Source organism: Anguilla rostrata, chromosome 4, assembly GCF_018555375.3.
Source record: "Anguilla rostrata isolate EN2019 chromosome 4, ASM1855537v3, whole genome shotgun sequence".
NCBI lineage: Eukaryota > Metazoa > Chordata > Actinopteri > Anguilliformes > Anguillidae > Anguilla > Anguilla rostrata.
In genome coordinates this window covers 54062042-54082490 of record NC_057936.1, presented here as the reverse complement: position 1 = coordinate 54082490, position 20449 = coordinate 54062042, and the positions used below count along the sequence as shown (strand labels likewise).

The window sequence follows — 20449 nt, the reverse complement described above, 5'->3', positions numbered from 1 at the left end:
ATTTTCGATAATATTTTGGAATAATTTTACACTTCCTTTTTGTGGTTTGGAACACTGCAATTTCAGCATTGAATGTAAAGTAAGATTTCCAAGTTGAGACTTCAAATATTACAAGGACTCCCCCGCTATCTGTTGTGCTCATGTTTCCTTATCGACGCATAAAGCTGCAGCTTAATTATATTTAATGATTCATTGGCTGATAAATAATGTTTTAATTGTATAAAAGAGCACACAAAATAGGATAATCATCACCAATTATAGCTTCAGAAGTGGTATAAACTAACCTATGCATAAATATTACTGTAACAGTTAAAATGATAGTAGCTTTAATAGGAATAGAATTAAAAGTCAAGTAAGAATAAACAGTGAGCTCCATAATGTTTGGGACAAATACATGTTTTTCTTGATTTGGCTCTGCACTCTGCAATATTAGATTTGTAATCAAACAATTCCCATGTGGCAAAGGACACATTTTAATAAAGAGTATTTTTATGCATTTTGGTTTCACCATGTAGAAATTACAGAACTTTTTATATATAGCTCCCCATTTTAAGGCACCATTATGTTTGAAACAAATGTATTCACAGGTGTTTCTAATTAGTCCAGTGTGTTCATTTGCTTCCTAAGCTCAGCTATAAGTTATATATAAATTGATAAGCTATATATAAATTGATATAGAAGTTACTGCAAAATAAATGGATGGATGAATAAATGCATGGAAGGATATATACTTGGTATATCTGTTGAAAATGATTGCATCATCCTCCAGGGCTGTCTTTGTTGCAGAAAAAAATTGAATGCTCTGAAGCTATTTTGGAACATGATTTATCAAGGATTCCAGACCCATTTCCAGGTGCTGAACAGTGAAAAGCCACAGGGGATCCATCAGAACACTCTCTGCAGTCATGCAGTTAGGTGTTTGTGAAGCTCTTCCTACATTTGTTTCCACAATGTCACTTCACAAATTCCATTGGCAAAAACAAAACACTCCCTAATATATCCTGACTATAACTGTTGTGTAGCCACATGGAAAAGGACAAGGCGAACAGCTCTAACAGAGCATAATTAGTTTGCTAAAAATCATTAGTCTTTATCTACTAGAGCTTAAAGGGGGTTGGAAGTCCTAGTCACTGAATGCTATCTTATTAACCAAACACAACACAACACTATCCATCCATGCATAATCTATACCCGCTTATTCCTAGTCCGGGTCATAGGAGGTGCTGGAGCCTATCCCAGCATGCATTGGGTGAGAGGCAGCAATACACCCCAGGCAGTTTGCCAGTCCATCACAGAGCACACACACCATTCGCTCACACACTCCGCACACTAATACTTTACAGAAATAATACTTTCATGAGTAAAAATCACAAAGGTGTTTTAGTGTACTTTTTTCTTTAAACACACACCCATGAACACATGCATGCATGTATGCACACTATGCCTTAACAGCTATAGGAAAAAATGTTTTATGACAATTTTATTGATGTATTTTTGAAAAACACAGAAAAAATATTGAGAAAATGCTGCAATACGTAATTGCTGCTTTGCAGCTACAAAGTTAGCCAAGGAGCTTATGTGTATTTACTAGTTAATGCATTTTCAAAAAGAAAGAAAAAAAGCCATTTTTCCTTTGTGAAACAGCATGAAGCTCTCACTTTTTGACAATAAATACAAAACATTGGACACTATTTTTTTTTTTTTTACAAAACACAAACAAAACAGCAATTTAAAAAGTGAAGCAATTTACAATTGTGCATGTCAACTTGACATTATGTCTAGGTAGCAGTAAAATTCATAATCCAGTTCCATAGTGCAAGTGCAAAAAAAAAAAAAAAAATACTCAATGGCTGTATAGCACACAGTAGTAGATTTATTTGATTTTGAAATGTTGACTCACAAACACAATCCTCAAAACTCAGACCCAGACAATATTACTGCTGAAAATGGAGACAAAATCTACAAAATCTATGAATTTTGAGCCCAAAAACTATTTTTGAATGTCTGCATTTCATAAATATGCTTCCAAAAAGCTATCCAAATATTGAAACTATTTCTAAATAGAGCTACTCATCTCAGTATGTCCAATGAAGGCATAACATTTAAAGGAGATGAGAGCATACAAGGAAATATTAGATTTAGTGGAATTGATACTTGAATAAATCCCTAAAAGTATTTTCAGCCACCCAGCCTCTTAATATGATTAATAATTTAAAGTTGGAAGCTGAAAAAGAGAAAGAGAAAGCATCATGGACATTCTTTTTCTGAATGAATTTTTAAAATATCAGTTGTCATTGGTTCAAACTGCACTGCATTGACAGCTCTTTTCCACATCATTTCAGAATTTCTTCTATTTTTTATTAAAAGAATGATTACATTAGTGTATGAAACCAATGAATCCCATCTGTACAATTCAAAAGTTTATCTCTGTAGATAGAACTTGTTTCTTAATACCCCTATTAATTTACCACATGAATAATTTAAGATGCGTAACACAAGTGTGAAGTCTCTTTTACGTTGAATGTAGGTTCACCGTAGGTTGCATTTCAGCAATCAACCTGCTGATTATTGTATTGCTGTACCATGGTACAAAGTCAGTATGCTGCCATATGTAACTGATGACTAAATCTCACTGGATTAATAGTTTAACTATACACATAAAATAGAAAGCAAATGGCATATTTGGGATAATCTTCTGTTTGCAATGAGTGAAAGTGAGAGGGTAATCATCATTTATAATTACATTTTTTATTCACTTAATTTTAATTCACTTGAGTGCATAATGAAAATTTCCACTGTTTGTGTGGTTCCAGGAATCGCCTTGAAAGGCTATGTGTCAATAATATTTACTGTATGAATAATAAATATTCATACACATTGCAATTGTATTTTCAGTTGGACAACAAGAGGGCAATTTTTAACAAGAAAACGCATCAAATGGAGTCATTAATAAACAATTACCGAAGGTAAATTGTAGTGCAGGTAGAATTTATAGAAAGATATAAAATCAGAAAGGTTTTCAAAATATTAAAAAAAATATGTACAAATGCAGTACCATATATTGACCCTTCAATTTCATTGAGTTTCGTTCTCTCCTGGGAGCAAACATTAAAAAGAAAATCTTACTGCTTAAAAAATCAGATAAAAACCAGATTGTAATACACATTAACACTAAACTATGTTTAAAGATGTCATATTTTAGCTCAAAGACTACATGAAAATGCAATATACAGTATAACATTGGTATCTTTGTGCGTCTCTTCCACTTTCTCTCTCCCACCTGAATAACAGTCTATCCCTTTGCATTAACAAAAACAAAAATTCACCCTTTTCCCCCCACATTACATAGCAGACCTTCAATATCCAACAACCTACACAAGGTAAGATGTCCACGATACAGAAACACGAACATAGTGTATGAATCTCAAAATATTTATTATCACCATAAATGTTAAAAGTGCTTATGATAAACTATACATTTTGCAATTCCACTGATCGTTTCAAAAACAATCTCAGAGGGTGGACCTTCAGTCTTATTCAGTCATATAAGTTTAACACTGTTCTTAAACCTGAGCCTTGAACATGAGCAATAGTTCTTTCCTGGGCTTTTTCCTGTGATGGTAAATGGGAAAGAGGTTCATGAGAATTCACAGTTATTGCATATAGATGTAGGGGTTGGTCTTGTGCACTACCCCTGTGTTCATCACACAGTTGGGCATGATATTGTGTTGGACGGGCATCTGGCTGATGCCATGGCTGCTGCCAGACCAGGGTGGTGAGTCCACGGGTTCACGCTTAATGGAATGCACCAGACTGTGACCTTTGAACTCGTAGCTTAACTTGTAGTCCTGCGGCATGTAGCCTTTATGATCCATGGAGCTGTTGGTGTACATTTGGCTGTTCATACAGTTCGTACTCAGGTGGTCAGAGTGGGACAGTCGCTGGGGGCTGAACTGGGTAAGGTCTTTGTTTAGAACACATTTCAGGGGCCGGTTGCCCCCAGCACACATGTTTTGGTAGTGTCCATTGAAAGTGGGACTGAGGTTGCCCTTGTTTTTCAGGCAAGGGGAGTACTGCTCGTAGTATTCCGCCTCGGCCTTCAGCTGAAGGCCGTCGTAGCCCATCCCGTAGCGTTTGTCGACGTGCTCCTTGCACATCCACGCGCGGCCGTGAGGGGTGCCGTACACGTCGCACCCATTCTCCGAGTCGGAATCCTGCTCCACCTTGATGGGCATTTCGGGGAGCATGCGCCCGTCGTAGCATTCGCCGTGGCCCACGTACCCGTTCTCGCTCTTGACGGTGTCCATGCAGTAGCTCTCCATCTCCGGGTTCTGCATGCTGCCGTACAGCTTGGGCAGGTAGGCCTCGTTCCTGCCCCCGTGGCAGCTGGGAGACATTCTGTACGCCCCTGCTTTCCCGTAGTGGCTGGACTTGCCCATCCTATTAGGCGCCAGGTTGACGTTTTGCCCCACTCTTATTGCGCCCACAGAGGCTCGCATGGTCCATGGGTTCTCCAGGCTGTGAGCCCTGTGCCCACCCACGGAGGACTTGCAGAAATTGAGCGGCTCCTCTTGGGAGTAGTACCCCTCCACCTTGTACTTGACGCCTTCCTTGGAGAAGGGCGTCCAGGGCGTGTGGTGGCGCAGCTGTCCGCTCGAGTTGCCGGGGCAGTTGAAGAGCAGGATGTCCCCGCTGTCATCCATCCCCCCGGTGCTGGCTTGCCTCTTCAGATGGTCCTCTCTCTCACTGAGGATGACAGGAAAAGAACAGGAGTCACATTTCACATTCTCCGTCAGCAGCTGCCACTATCCTGACAGGAAACAGAGTCAAAAAGACCAACAACTTCTCTTTCACAAGACACGCTTGTGACAACAAAATGAAGCTGGGAGAAACGCTTTATGTAGCTGACCTTTACTAATTCAAGGGTTTCTCCAAGCAGGGGTTCAGTCACATTAAAAAGCAAAACTATGCTTTATGCTTTATTATTTGCCAAACTAAGGGTAACTAACTACAGCAGGAAAAAGTTACAGGGCATGAAACGTTTACTCATATTTTCTTAATGTCAAGATGCAGTGACTCACATCTGTTATGTGGCAGTGCAATACAAATGTCAGTAACACTGAGCATAATAAAATTCCAAAGTAAATATAGACGTTTGAAAATGTATTTAATGGACATTTGGCTGCAGTCTACTGAGCCAGGAATGTTAATTGTGTTACAGTGAAAAGGATTTGTTGGCGAGTTTAGATTTAATGTGGTTGCTTTGTTATGCCATGACACATAGAAGATGATGATTTTCATAGGAAACTAGAAAAATAAATACTTGGTTAACAGAACACAAGTTTTGTATGATGACAACCAACTATAAAATAAATTCATAGAGGCCCTTTGCTACAGACCAACTGAGCAATATTATGTGCTCAGGAATGTTATTTTCCTAAAGTACTTGAAATAACTTCAAGATTTCAATACCCAATTGAGTGCCTTCCCAGAGAAAACAGAGCTATAAACCAAAGATGAATGACTGATTTTTAAGACTAAGCCCAATTGTGCTGATTCATTGACCCGTCTTTGTTCTCCACATCCACACACAGTACCATTCCTTTATCAATAATGCTCAATATGACTGGCCTGCAAATGCAATTCCGGTATCTTGAATTTCAAAAGCAATCAGTTGCTCAACTGCAAGTTCGATTTTGCAGCGTTATAGTTTTGTTGGATATACATTTCATACAAAGGCAGTAACTAAACCCTTCTGAAGATCAGCTCCAGGGATATCATAGGATTTGCCTTTGATTTAAGAGGCTACATTCAAACGAATCAGCAAAAACAAGATACAGCTGTCCTTTTTTTACTCAGTGTTGTATTTCAGAGGATTCCCTATGAGCAAAGACTTGCAAGATACATACTTCAGGGCCCACTGTGTGACACTGACATATTCTGGGAATGCGTTTCTATACACAAGCTGAGCATTAGCCTGCACCAGAACCCACTGATCTTCAACTGAATGAACTCGTTGGACGGGAGGTCCTCTCTCTGCTTTATTCATCATTGTCACAAAGGAAAAAGCCTTTGGGTTGGGGCCTTTGATTTCTACATTCCCTGTCTGCCTGTTGCTTGCTTTTAAAAAAATAATAAAATGGCACTAAGCCCAAAAATGCCATTGCAGTGTTCTCACACGACACCAAGTGACCAGGGAGATGTTTTCAAAGATTTGGGGAACTCTTGCCAGTTTATTCAGTCCACCTGTTGTTATTCTGTAAATCTATGGGTTTAAATGCAACATACTGTTCCTCCAGATGTATGTAAGTATGGCTCTGAAAACCAAGAAATGGGACTTGGTAAGTGTTCAAATTCTGAATGGAAATTGAACATTTATTTACATTCTTCTCATATTTTTTAATACTAAGGCTAGTCTTGGCTTTTTCGGGGTAATATAATTGCAGAAACTGTCAAGAGGACTGTATACACACAGACATGCACATACACACACACACACACACACACACATAAATTCACAGTATATATGCACCTTTGATTGGCTGTGTTGATCGAGAAACACTTCTGGCTCTCAGGGTTAAGACATCACACTTGGACCATAGAAACTGGTTTTGATTTCATATGGATAAGGTTATGGCATTCTACAGTTATTACTGTATCTAATTAAAGAGTAGCAACACTGCAGCTGAAAAAAATGTGTTTTGGAATGGTTGTGTATTCTATGAGAAAACGCATTTTGTTTTATTTTCTGCCTCACCTTTCTGATCCCCGCTGGACCATGACAAAAAAACAAATAAACATTTTAATAAATAAAATTTAAACTCCACCAAAATCAATCAATCAATAAATCAGCAGCGACAGTAGAATCCCATGGATATCCTAAATGCAACACTGTGGACCTGTGTCTGTATGCCCACACACTGACCTGATCTTATTTTCTCATTGCAGAAACCATAGAGTTCACACATTCACACAGTTCTCGGTATATCAGCACTCACACAATTCTGGGATCCCGAATAAGAAACCATAAAAGCCCTCCTTCAGCCTTTTCATGAAATACATCTTTGTCTTTTCTACAACTATGAAATATGAAGGTATAACAATTGTGAGTAAGGGAAAAAATGTTGTTCTTTTCCTGAGATATGTTTTAAAGCATATCATTGTGTTCTGTGGACAGCAGAGGGGGTGATAGGGCTCCAGATTGCTAACACTTCCTTCATAGTTCACCTTTGATGCCTTTGAAGATAAGTTTAGCCATTAAAGGACAGTTAATGTTTTTCCTGCTGAACCAGCTGTAGCTCCTTCCACACTGAATGTGTCAGTGAACTAAGGTACTTTTGTGAATACATGTATTCACTTTGAATCTAAAGGCATTTTAATCCTTGATCTACATTATTTATAACCTGACATGTATCAATTTAATTAAACAATGCTGCTGAAACTTTTATGCTTAAAATATTTTACAGAGCATTATTATATGCCAAAATTATTTAATTGGAAGACAGACCTAAATCTAACACTACATTTACAAATGCATGTGGACACCTGAACATCACCCATATGTACTTGGTGAACATCTCATTCCAAAACCATGGGCATTAATATGGAGTTGGACCCCCCTGTAACAGCCTCCACTCTTCTGGGAAGGCTTTCCAGTATATTTTTGAACATGGCTGCGGGGATTCCATTCAGCCACACAAAACATTACTGAGGTTAGGCACTGATGTTGGGCAGAAGGCCTGGCCCTGCAGTCGGAATTCCAATTTATCCCAAAGGTGCTTGATGAGGTAGAGGTCAGGGCTCTGTGCAGGCCAGTCAAGTTCTTCCCCACCTCTAAAACCATTTCTTTATGGACCTGGATTTGTTGCACTGGGGTATTGTCATGTTGAAACAGGGGTCTTCCCCAAACTGTTGCCATAAAGGTGAAGTGCACACTTCTCTAGAATGTCATTGTATGCTGTAGCACTAAGATTTCCCTTCAGTGGAACTAAAGGGCCTAGCCCAAACCATGAAAAACAGCCCTAGACCAGTATTCCTCCTCCACCAAACTTTACAGTCGGCACTATTCAGGCCAGTACAGTTGGCACTATATATTCTGCCAAACCCAGATTCATCCGTCTGACTGCCAGATAGTGAAGTGTGATTCATCATACCAGAGAACACGGTTCCACTGCTGTAGAGTCATATGGCAGAATGCTTTACACCACCCCAGCCGAAGCTTGGCATTGCACATGGTGACTTGTGTACGGCTACTCAGCCACGAAAATCCATTTCATGAAGCTCTTGACGAACAGTTCTTGTGCTGACATTGTTTCCAGAGGTAGTTTGGAACTCTGTAGTGAGTGTTGCAACCAAGGACAGATGATTTATATGCACTACACGTTTCAGCACTCAGTGGTCCCATTCTGTGAGCTTGTTTGGCCTACCGCTTCGAAAAAACTAGTTTCTTACACTTTTTGGAACAGTTCTGTCAACTGTAATCAATGGACCAATCACATAATTTCCAAAAAGGCAGATATTATATTAAAACATTTTAGGCAAACTTTGCTTTGCATTGTAATCTGCTGTGTATTTAGAAGCATCTAAATCAAAAGGTTTGTCATCACATGAGTAACTGCGACTATGATTCCATGATCTTGTTAGCTAATTACTCCGGCACCAAATGTGGATGATCTTAATATCCAGTGTGATGTTCTTTTTCATCATGTGGAATGTATGTATAAATTACACTGCATTGCACAAAATTAAAAATAATTCATTTAGAGGAAACAAATTGTTTCTTTCCTGTGAGGTGACCTGTCCAGGGTGTATTCCAGCCTTTTGCCCAATGCACGCTGGGATAGGCCTTGGTACTCCAGTCCTGCTGTTTTTAAAATATTAGAGTTTGACAATGCAGTGTTACAATATGCTTTCATCCAGCAGGGGAAAAACTGCAGTGCACACTATCTTACTGGAATTTTATCTCTTGGAAAGAAAATGCAACAGCTGTACAAAAATATATTTGCTTATTTATGTTTATATCTTTTTGACTGATAAATCCAATAAAATCATTATAATAGCAGGTGGGAACAATTTTGGTCTCTGGAAAATATTTCAAAACTAAATAAATGATTTTATGCCAGGGAAGAGTCAATTCACCTTGAAAGCAACAGAAATGGTGAAGCTTCAGAACTGGACAAATAGTGTGCTTTCTGTTTTTCTGTTTGTATCCAGGAGAACAGAAATTCATTTTCTGGGGGCGGCAAAGGGGCAGAGATGAACAGAGAGAGAGAGAGAGAGAGAGAGAGAGAGAGAGAGAGAGCAATAGAGAAAGAGAGAGAGAGAGAGAGAGAATAGTCACAGCTCAAGTGGTGAAATGACATAGGTCTTCTGATTGATCTGGCCTGACGATGACACAGGGTCAGAACCCAACCCAGCAGCCTGTCAGCATGGTAGAGCTCGTGTCTGTGGCCACCGGCCCAGATACATGCAGAAACTAAGTGATCTCCTGGCTGAACCCTCTAAAGAGGTGGATTTAATCATGGCCATGCCAGGGCCATCCAGGACATCTGATTATTATAGCCTCTCCGGGATTTCATTTCCAAGAATTATTTTTATAGTCCAAAAACACAAGGTTCCAAGATGCATTTGAGTAATTTTGGGGGCGTGGCCTTTTTTGAACCCATCTTGCAACAGTGCTGCTTAAATCATGCAGGCTGTTGTTTCCCACTGTATTTAAGTCAGATTAAGGGCTTACAGTTAGGACTCTAGTGGAGAAATTAACTTAGAGTGCATAGCTCCTGCTTACAGTGCGTTGTATAACCTCCGGACAATATAATACACAAAGAAAACTTACTTGTGCTCCAGTGCAGTAATGACCCCGCCCTTGTGCTTGTTCCTCATCATCATACTCTTCATCTTCATCTCAGTGATGGAGGGCAGCAGGAGAGGCACAGCCACACAGAAGAGAGCCAGCTGAGGGGGCAGAACCGTGCCTGATGGGGTCTTCTTCTTTTGGCCATGGAGGAATTTGAGCCTTCCCTGGAACTGCATGGTCTGGAGAGAGGAATGGGAAACTTACTCACAGGCACAAACAGGGAAGGTGCACCATAAACCCCCATTCCAAAAAAGACTGTATACAGCCATGGCTGTTTTGTGGTGTTTGCCAATTTATGGTGTCTCAATGTGACTCACCTCGTTAAATAAAGGTTAATGAATAGGTCATGATTCGCTATTTCTAACAGTATATCAAACGAGGAGTTCCATAAGAAAGACATCTGGAATAAAAATACTCCCAATATTGCATTTAAAATATGGTATATTTCTCACAAACTAATATACTAATCTTTATGCTAACAAAATCATAATGAAAACATAATCACATTCTTGCAGGAGCCCATTCAAAAATCTATTCATCTACAGATGAGTAAACATTAAATAGTCCAGTAGTAACAATAATTAGTGAATTAATAAAACATTTGTGCAAGAGGAGAACATTGTTTTTAAGTCTGTTGCATGTATTTTAACATCATCATTAAATTTGTAGCACAGAATGAAAGGAACACAGAAAGTTCATAGCAAGGGGCATGGAAAGAAAATTAAATTAAAGCAAGACCTGTTATTTATTGAGGAAGTAATAGTGAGCATATTCAGCCTAATCAGAGAGTGTAGATTCGGCAACAGTTTGTGAGAGTTCATGACTGCTTTGGGAGAAATAAGAAGCTGTAGCGAATGTCCTTGATTTCCCCTTTGGGGAAACAGGTCCCATTAGATGAATGACTTTGAGATTTTTAAAAAGAAAGGACTCTCACATAACAAACTACACAAAATAATGATGCAAAACAAGTCTTGCTTCTTACCCTACAAAACAGAAACAAATTCAAATATATCTTATGTTGATCTTTCTTGAAAAGAAAATTCCAAAAGTAACTTGCTCAATGTATTTCCACTTCTGCACCCAAATCACTCTGTTATAATGTTTAGGAGGTACAAAAACATAGCCCTCCACTATTTTCAGTTTTGGATTTTCTATTTATAGATATAGATTACAGAAGCAAAACAAGTTATACTGATGTATAACAGAAATTTCTCTTTGAAATGCAACAGACATTCTGTATTGTATTATTCTTTTTTTTGTTTTTTTTTTTTTTTTAAAAAAAGCTCAAACCTATAATTTTGCCATGACACTGGTTTCTATGAATGACTTTTTCACAGAAGACTATAGCAAGAAAGCTGGGAAAAGTACATTTTTAAAAAGATTTTTTTAAATGTACAGAACAATTTGTAACGTACCCACAGAAACCTTTCACTGCAGTTCAAAAACCACAGTTGGAACGAATGGGCTGAGAGTGGCAGTCAGAGTAACTATGACCATTAGCAAGCAGCACATGTGGGGAAAGGGAACAGTATCCAGTGCTGTCATGTTTGGGGTCCGCACACAAGGACAGGGCCTCAGATCCTTCGGTGGATTGCGAGGTTGCTCACTTGGGAAAGGCCTAATGGTGACCTTGCGTAGGAGGAGAGTATGTGAGGGTCAGTGTGGAGGGTCACTCACCAGGAAGCCGGAGGTACTGTCCAGCAGGCAGCGCACCCGCGAGATGAAGCAGCGGTTGAGGAAGGAGGAGAACTCTGCAGGAATGCTGCCTGGCTCCTGAGAACCGAAGAGGCTGCTGACCACAAAGTCTTCACCTACACACACACACACACACACACACACAAAACACGTGGTGAAGAGGCTGGAAGTTTTCCCAGTATTACTCCTGCCACAGTTTAAAGGCCTGCAGCCCAACAATGCCCAAGAAATGATGCATTTGATTATTAGTAGCGCTGCTCTGGGCTTTAAAACAAATTAGATGAGGAATTTGTAATTAAACAAATCATTGGCAAGCTTCAATATTCAAAAAGGTCTGACATGACTTCACACCTATTGGCACTCATGCTCTAAGACTCATCATTCATAAATAATTTTTATATTTGTGTTAATTTGGAAAACCGAGAGCCAACAGATAAAGCTTCATTTCTGAAAGTAGAGCATAAAATGCAGCACAATATCAACGCTCCTCTCTGCCTCGCTCACTCTGGCCGTGGCGAGGCACAGGGCCCCCGCGTCTCTGTTGTCAGTAATTATATACACACCAGTTCCTGCCGCTAAATGGTGGTCCGGGTTGGCCACCTGCTGTGCCGGGTTCATGGCCCAGTGGAGCTGTCTTCGGAACTCCTGCCGGTCGTCCACATGGATGTAATCAAAGACATTCTGGTGCATCACGTCAGTCTGGGCAGAGCGGGAGATAATGCATCACGGCTTGACCCACTAAAGCCCCTGATTAACAGTCTCTATTGTGTTTGCAAACAGCGGTGGCCTTCCCACTTAACCTCTGCCGCGCTCCGCTGAACACGGTCCGTAGTCCGGCACGCAGGAGGCACTCGGGCCGACACCGAGAGTGTCGCGCTACGGGAGGCCCGCGCGGAGCCCTGTCGCGTTCCCCTTTAGGCAGATAACAGTCGCTTGTTTCGGGGATTTAGATCGGGTTTTAAAAGAACGACCCAGAAATACACAGAGGGCATCTATGGGCTGGCCTCTGAAAGGAGCTCATTGAAACGACCGTTTAGCAAAGTACGGAGACTGGAGTGAACCGCAATAGCACCATTGAAAATAGGCCACAGGGTGTGTTCTTTGTTAGATATGCCAAACAAGCTAATGGCCTTTACAGGGATGATTTATAAATGGTTTGTGCATCCAACCAAACATTTTGCACATATTTAGTTTTCTCAACACATAGTGGCTTTCATGCAGCAATATACAGTAGCTTTAGAGTGGCATTAAGCAGTCATACGGATGTAAGATAGTTTGTGACATTTCTACAGGTTCATGACACCTGCAATGAACAAGGGAAAACAAAAAAGCACATGCAACAATGCCATGGAATATCATAATATTTTGTATTTGTCAGCATGGCAATAAAGTGCCTCTCTGCTGTCCAAATACCTAAACCAGATTAATAGTATTTTCACTTTGCTTTTGTAGGTGCATGTTTGTTGCCATTGTTAAAATAACCTCTCTGGGTCTGACTTGAGAAGTGCTCACTTCTAACGTTTCCACAGCCCACAATTAAGTGTTTCTTTTCAGGCCGTGGGATGCGTGGCTGTCCCAGCTGGCTTGTTTGTCAAACATCGCGTGACATGGGCCGCGGAGGGCTAGCAGCCCAGCCCTGGTGAAACCCCCCCACCCTTTCACCCGCCCCGCATTTGTAATTCCTCTTTCTTTCCAGCAATAGCTTTGCTTTCTGTCATGAATGACAGATTCCTTCTAAAATATTCAGCCTCCTCATAATTTCCACATTGGAGGCACGCAAGGGTTTGAACATTTGCCTTGCAAAACAATTCTTCCACCAAACACATGGCAGCGCCACCACGATTCCCATCAGCAGACGGATCAAGTGACTATTGTGTGAGATTCTCTTGTAAAAGAGAATAAGCAATGTTTTCCCTGGCCCAAGCTTCCTGTCCTTCAAAGGATAATTACAAAGTAGCAAATTAGATCAAAGGGATATGCTGTTTCTGCAGTATTTCAGCCTTTTTTTGTGGTAGGAATCCTAAAACAAAAATATATATCTTTTCTTGTCTCGTATGCAGCCTGCTAGTCATGTCTTGTTTACATAATGGGGAATCTATGCTCCCTGGTGTTGTTTGGGTACCAGCAACACTTTTTAAAGGCCCTGGTGGAATTGTTAAACAATGCCTTCAGAAATATTTTGGCTTTGTGAATTTTCTGCAATGGGCGTTAGAATAGCATACATACTATGTCACAATTTGTCAGCTTTAATAGAAATTCTTTTTTCTTTGACAACGTACATGATAAAAATATGGTCATGATGATTTTACAAAAATGATTATGCAGCGGCAGACATAAATTCACTTATTCAAGGTTTGCTTTGTCCAATGAAAGGTAACTATATCTGCTATATTCATTTTTAGTACAGTAATGTAATAAAATATAATAGTTTGTCCAAACATTAATTAAATTACATTAAAATCACATTGGCTTTTACATTATCATTACTATGAATTGCACTGAACTGGATTTCATTAGGTGCACTAACTTAAAGGAGGCTGTGAAATATAGTATTTAAACAAGATATAAAAGAAAATTTTTTGGTTTTCATTCACTGAAAACTGTAGGTACAAAAGCAAAAATATAATTTTTGTAATGTGTAGATTTCAGAGTACAAGTGATTAAAGAGATAACAATAAAAGTTATAACGCATACAATAAATGGTCCAGAAAGAGACATATGTGTTAGCAGTTGAGGTGACCCATATAGGTTTTATAGTTCGTACCATTTGGTTTCCTGATGACAGCTGCTTTGTGTTTTGTAGATTTAGACATCATTTGCATGCACATCTTACTGTGAAGTTTAATCTCTATAATAAGACAAGGCAAAACAGAGAAGCTACAGGCACTTCATTTTCATAGCTTGAATTAATGTGTAAAGGAGAAATAAAATTGCAAATCGAGTTATATTAATCCTCAAGCATGCTATCAAGCCAATAAGCTTGTTCCTGTTTGCTACGACAAATTCAAAAGAGAACGTAAAAAAATAAGTACCATACACTTAACCATAAAAACTGATGGTGGTGTGTGGAAAGACTCAATAGTGTGGACCTAAGCAACTTCGTACAGCACTTAAATTCCGATGTTATTGTTCTGAACTTCTCACAAGCCAAAAGAAAACACTATACTGTAATAATTACCAGGTCTCATAAGTATCCCTTGTCAATGTAATCAGGCGAAGCGCTTTACTCAATCACTTGGAAAATGACTTAGGAAGGGGAGGACAGCCATGTCCAGCTGATACTAAATGAGAGAAAGCAGCCATTCGCAGTTCTTTAGCCAAACGTGTTTACCTCCTGACCTCGCTAAATCCTTAAAGAACCTACGCCACTGACCTCCCGGGCGCCTCCCCAGAGCGAGGCTAGGAAAGCTTTTCCACCAGACGCAATAATCCGACAGGCGGGGGGAGAGAGGGAGCAGGGGCAGAGCAGGCCAGGCTCTGTGGGTCCAAATTGCTACTGTGCAGGACAGCACAGGTGACGAGCTGCACAACATCAGAGCTGGCCTGCCGTCCCACTCGCACACACACACGCACACACACACACACACACACACACATGCTCCTGAGGGCCACAGGCTCTGTGAAGAGAGCGAGCGACCAGCTTGGGAATGCTCTATCTCTCTCGGGCACCTCTCGAGATGGTGTGATTCGAGAACGTGTCAGCGGGGATCTGAGAATCAAGAGCGAGTTCTCAGCTGCGTCTCTGGGGCCCGCTGCCGGTGGAGGTCGGCTTGGCGTAATGTCGTGAGACCTTTCCCTCTGGGAACATCATCGTGTCGGGTTTGGCTGCTGTGTTACGGGACTCTCCTTGTGGGAGATGTCCAGGAAAGACACTACCCTTGCCTGCGTTTAGGTCCCAAAGGAACACACAGAGTTTCCCGGCCAACACAGTATCTAAAACGTTCACATTGGTACTCACGTCCATCACAATGTATAAGCAAGGTTGTTTTGTAGATTAAACACAGCATTCTTATAAACTTCCTATTGCCACTCCGTGAATGAATAAGCTATTACCATATCTTCCCTGGGTCCAGAGCATGTTCTCCTTTTAGGGGACAATGACTGAGTGTATACAGCATTATGTGCTGTCATGCATGTGTTAAACATAGAGTGTACAGCTTTGTATGTGTTAAACAGTAACTAAACTAAGCAATTTGCATTAAATTAAATTAATTCAGCACATTAACCCCCCATTATGAATAAATAGTACCTGATGGAAGCCCAAGTAGTCAACAATGGTCGATGAGGCATAGAAAACCATCCCATCTGTGCTCACCACCAGTGCAAAACCAGTCAAGGACTATGAGAAAAAAGAGATAGAAGCAAACATTAATAATCACATTCAATACAAATTTTTGATACAAACACTAATTATTAAAACAAACAAGAATTTTCGAACAAGAAAACTATCTATTTCAGCAAAATTGCATATGTACAAATATGCTACACACAGCTATATAAATATACCAATGCAGACCACATTGCAGTGTTTAATAAGGACACCACAGAGGTCTTAAAGTCATTGAGTACACGCTTTAACCTTTGTGCGGTAACAAGTGTTTTTAAAATTGAATTCATGCTGCATCTCCACAGCAGGACTTCCATATTTGAGGTTAGGGAAATGTAGGAGTCAGTTCTACAAACTGCAATTTATTAACTTTCAAGTGCCTGTACGGCGTCCAAGTTCCCGACGATCGCGTGACTGGAGCCCGCTCCGTGCCAGGCCCTGTCACCTCCAGTTTAATGTGAATCGACCCAGGTCAGGCCAGCTGCTTTTCTTCTGGCTCCCGAGGCCCGGCTCCGCGCTCAGCTTCCCGCCGCGGGCAGGGCGCTCGGGGCAGCCGCGCCGCGGCGAGACGCCTTCAAGCTGTCCGTGGCCGGGGGGCACGGGACCCGCGTTCGCCTCGTTCACACCCCAGCCCCCGTCCGTCAGCGCTAGCCTCGTGTTCGCAGAGAGCAGCAGGACGGGTTGGGGAAAACGGTCTTCGCGCAATGGCCATTCCACTAATGAAAATTAAATAAAGCTACCTAATTCTGTTTCTTCCACTCGTGTGTTTTACTTAAAAAAACACTGCCAAATAGGTGCTTTTGCTCTGCTAATTCATTCCATTCAGTTCATGCCAGACCTCAGTTACTTTTTTCTGCCACAGGCAAGAACATTCCGGATAAATATCAACCAGCGTTTTATGGCCAACAATGTAATCTCAAAATTACTGTCACCGCACACAAGAAAAACATCCAAATGTGATCTGTCATATGCTGTATGAGGACTGCGGATACATCAATTTAAAGATGATAACGTAGAGTCTGGGGGAAAATATGAATTTTGAATGCTGAAAATGAAATACAGCTCCTCCGTGACAGAATATGAGGTGGCATTTGGTGAACACATCTGCACAGAAAACTTATAATTAACATCCAAAATTAAACAAAGTAACTGCTTTGGATACAAGACTCTGACATTGAGACTTCACGACACACCACACCACCTGATAAGATTCTATTTATATTATATTATTGCCTATTGATAGCTAATGTTCTAAATGGATTGCTGTTGGTCGGACAGAGCTATATCAATGCTCTTGATTTGGGGCCTTTTTAAAGATTTTTCATCGACAATAAAGAAGCCAGAAAAAAGTATTAGTACCAACACTGTAATTCTAAATCAATATAATACAGTAGAGATAGGGCATGCACTAGATTTTTTTTAAATGGGCACATGTACAGAGTAAGGGTTCAATCACCCAAACAATAACACATACAAAGGGAAAAGAATACAGAACAAAACAAAAACACACAAAATTATGCTGCATGCAGTAAAGGCATGAATTACAAATAATTAAAAAAAATACAAATATTTTTTAAAATACTTATAATAAACTACAGACATCCTTTTTTGAACTATAAACTCTTCTTTGAGTTAAAAACATGGCTCTATTGCAAATATTGGTATGAACTCATGAGAACCTTGTCATAGGCTAAATGGGTCGGTAAGTACATGGTAGTATGGTGTTCCAAATGTTTGCACTTCCAAAGAATGATGCGTGTATATGCGATGCCATTAAGTGTGTGTTTATGGAAACCACTCAGTGTGAGTATACATGGGTTCGGAGCCTAAACAGAGATTCCAGGGAAAAAAAAAAACGTGAGGGAGGCGTGCTCCATTCCTGGTCTCCTGCTGACTGAGACTCTGTTTGACAGACGTAAACTGTGCAGGCATTAGCCAGCCAGAGGCCGTTGACCCAGTAACCATTTCCACTCGTTTCTAGATAGCGGAGCTCGACGCGCGCTAAACCTGCACGTCAGCACAGCGCCGCGCGGCCGCGTGCGTGACTAGACTTCACAGTGCATGCGCCTTCCACCACGCTCTCTGACAGTACACTTCCAGGTCTGACGACGGGGCCAGAGGGGAGACTACTTGCTGAAGAAAGCAAATATTTGATGACTTGGAGACAATCATTTGCTTTAAACAATCCGATTTGAATGCTTCTGCTTGCAAGCTGCTGCCCGCTAAACCTGTGTAGCTTCTTTGTGTTTTTTTTTTTTCGTGCTCGTTTGCAGTACCGTCGAAAAAAGAAATGGCTCCTATTTATTGCTTTGTACTGAACTGCTGCTCCAACATTTCGTGATCAGATAGTATCTCCCTTAGTAAATCAGACGCAATTATGCCATGAAAAGCCGTCACAATTTTGCTCCAAGTGTTTTCACGGGGGGAGAAAGTTTAAAATTTTGTGCTGCTTTCCAAAATTCCTTTTTCATGGTTCAAGGAATTCCAATTAGATGAGGCCATGGAAACTCACACCTGTTCGTCGCTAAACCAAAAAAAAATTTTTTTTAAATGAATTCCAGTTCAATTGAAAAATTTACTTTCTTTTTTTATATAAAACAGTGGAGGTTAAATGCTTTCCTTTATGGCAGTTTACACACAGAATTAAAATGAGTTTCCTTATGATACCTGAAAATAAAGTAAAAAAAAAAAAAAAAAAAAAAAAACTAAACTAAACTAAACTGACATAAGAGCTCTCTGGTAGCTGAAAACCTTTTGATGTATCCCGATCGCTTTCCTCCTCTCCTCTCTGAGCAAAACAGTGTCACAAAGACATCAAAAGTATTTGTCAGGGTCACAGCTTATTGAAAAAGAACTGTTCCAAACATTTTAGCCTTCCTGAGAATAAAGGAAAACACTCTGGCATCTTCCTTTCCCCAGAGACCAAGTTGCCATGGTTACTGCAGTACAATTGCAGAGGCCTGAAGCCATGCCTTGCTGTGACTACCATTTCTAGTCACGCAATAAGGGCAATACACTTCCACAGTCAATTGGCTCTATTCATCTTGTGTTGTGCCAATTTCAGATGTTAACTGAGATGTTTTCTTGGTTTAGTCCATCTAGAGGTCTGGCACTCCTTCATTGTTTACAGACTTACCGACCTCATGTCTATTTGTCAATCATTTGGAGCGTGAAGTGTCACCTCCCTCACACCTGTGAAACTGCTACATTGAGTCTCAAGTCCAATAAAGCTGTATTTACCTTGTGGTTTCATTCTATCAACAAGGAAAATCAATAGCAAGACCTTGTATTTGTATCTGATATTTAAATTCCATGATGAAAGTAGCTTTTAATTTCATGTCTTAAATATGAATAGACAGTTGGCACTCACTCCTTGTGTTGTAGCAATGAAAGATAACGTGCTAATTCCATCACAATTGACACTTTCTGCTTATTGTATTAGCTGTAACAGTGATTTGTTCATATGCATAGGCTGATTCCCATAATAATAGCACCAGAGCATGGACAAGCATCAAACACTGCATGCTTTTGGATAAACAATCAGATATAATTTTTTTTTTTCTCAAAATATAGTACCCATTTCAAGTACTTTACTTTTCCTTTCATATTCTGGGATGTCACTGATAAAAATGAAGCTGTCAGCACTGCTCAGGGGCTGTATGTTTCCCACCTCTGGTCAGGAGTTAATCGACTGTTCCTACCTCCAGTAAGAGTTCACTCTCTGTGAGGCCGGTCCCTGCTGGCTGGCTGTCTTTCCTGGCATCCTCATTGGAGGGCAGGCTGCTGTGCTTTTTGGATGGCTTCTCCTGAATGGCTGTGTGGAGGAGAGAGAAAGTACGAAAACAGACTGAGCGATCAGCATATGGAAAGATTGTTTTCTGCATCTTTGCCGAACTGTATCGGGTCGCTACAGTACTGGATGTAAATGGTGTCATCAAAACCAACTTACTGTACATCTCACCACACGTGATAAAGTGTACTCATTATATAAACAGTAATATAAACTGAATATTAAATTAAATTAAATCAGATTTTTGTTCAGAAAAAGAGACCAGGTCAGAGAGAAGAAATGCAAAAGAACTGCAACCATTGTTGGTTTTCATGGCTTAACAGGATTAATCTGACACAATACCACCACATGGTTTGCTCTTTATTTTGAAAAGGTCTTAAACTGGCATTTAGCACATCTGATTTTCTGATCTAATTGGCACAAACTTGCATGCATTTTGGCAACAAACATTTCTTAAAGTCACCTAAAGTCCTACTCCAAATCAGCCACCTTGCGCTATACAAACCAGAAAAGACAATATTGTATAATTCGATTTTCCCCCTAACAGGCTGTACATGCACATTCTCTTTCCCTCCCTCACACTCCTATCTAGATGAAAAAGTTAACTAAAGTATATAGACGGCCATGAAAACTTTTGATGAGCGCATGAAACACGACACATGATATTTCATTAAATTTCATTGCTGAGGTAAATATGAGTATCAAAAAATCAAATGACACAAAAAAGTCTTATACATGACATTTCTAAGAAACAAAACAAATAATTAATTTAGTAAAAACA

The 20449-nt window shown here is 40.2% G+C and overlaps 1 protein-coding gene across 2 annotated transcripts in view; it reads right to left on the bottom strand.

Annotated features, from left to right (window-relative positions):
• Positions 1 to 1467: 1467 nt before the first annotated feature.
• The window catches only part of LOC135253647 (aryl hydrocarbon receptor repressor-like), a 67454-nt gene continuing 48472 nt past the window's right edge, over positions 1468 to 20449 (bottom strand). For both annotated transcript variants that reach the window (XM_064333214.1, XM_064333215.1), the window contains exons 4-9: positions 19580 to 19692; positions 15801 to 15890; positions 12115 to 12250; positions 11534 to 11667; positions 9836 to 10035; positions 1468 to 4746 (exon numbers count right to left, since the gene is read on the bottom strand). In XM_064333214.1, coding sequence (XP_064189284.1) covers positions 3654 to 4746; positions 9836 to 10035; positions 11534 to 11667; positions 12115 to 12250; positions 15801 to 15890; positions 19580 to 19692 — 1766 coding nt within the window. In that variant the 3' untranslated portion in view covers positions 1468 to 3653. The remainder of the gene's footprint in view (positions 4747 to 9835; positions 10036 to 11533; positions 11668 to 12114; positions 12251 to 15800; positions 15891 to 19579; positions 19693 to 20449) is intronic.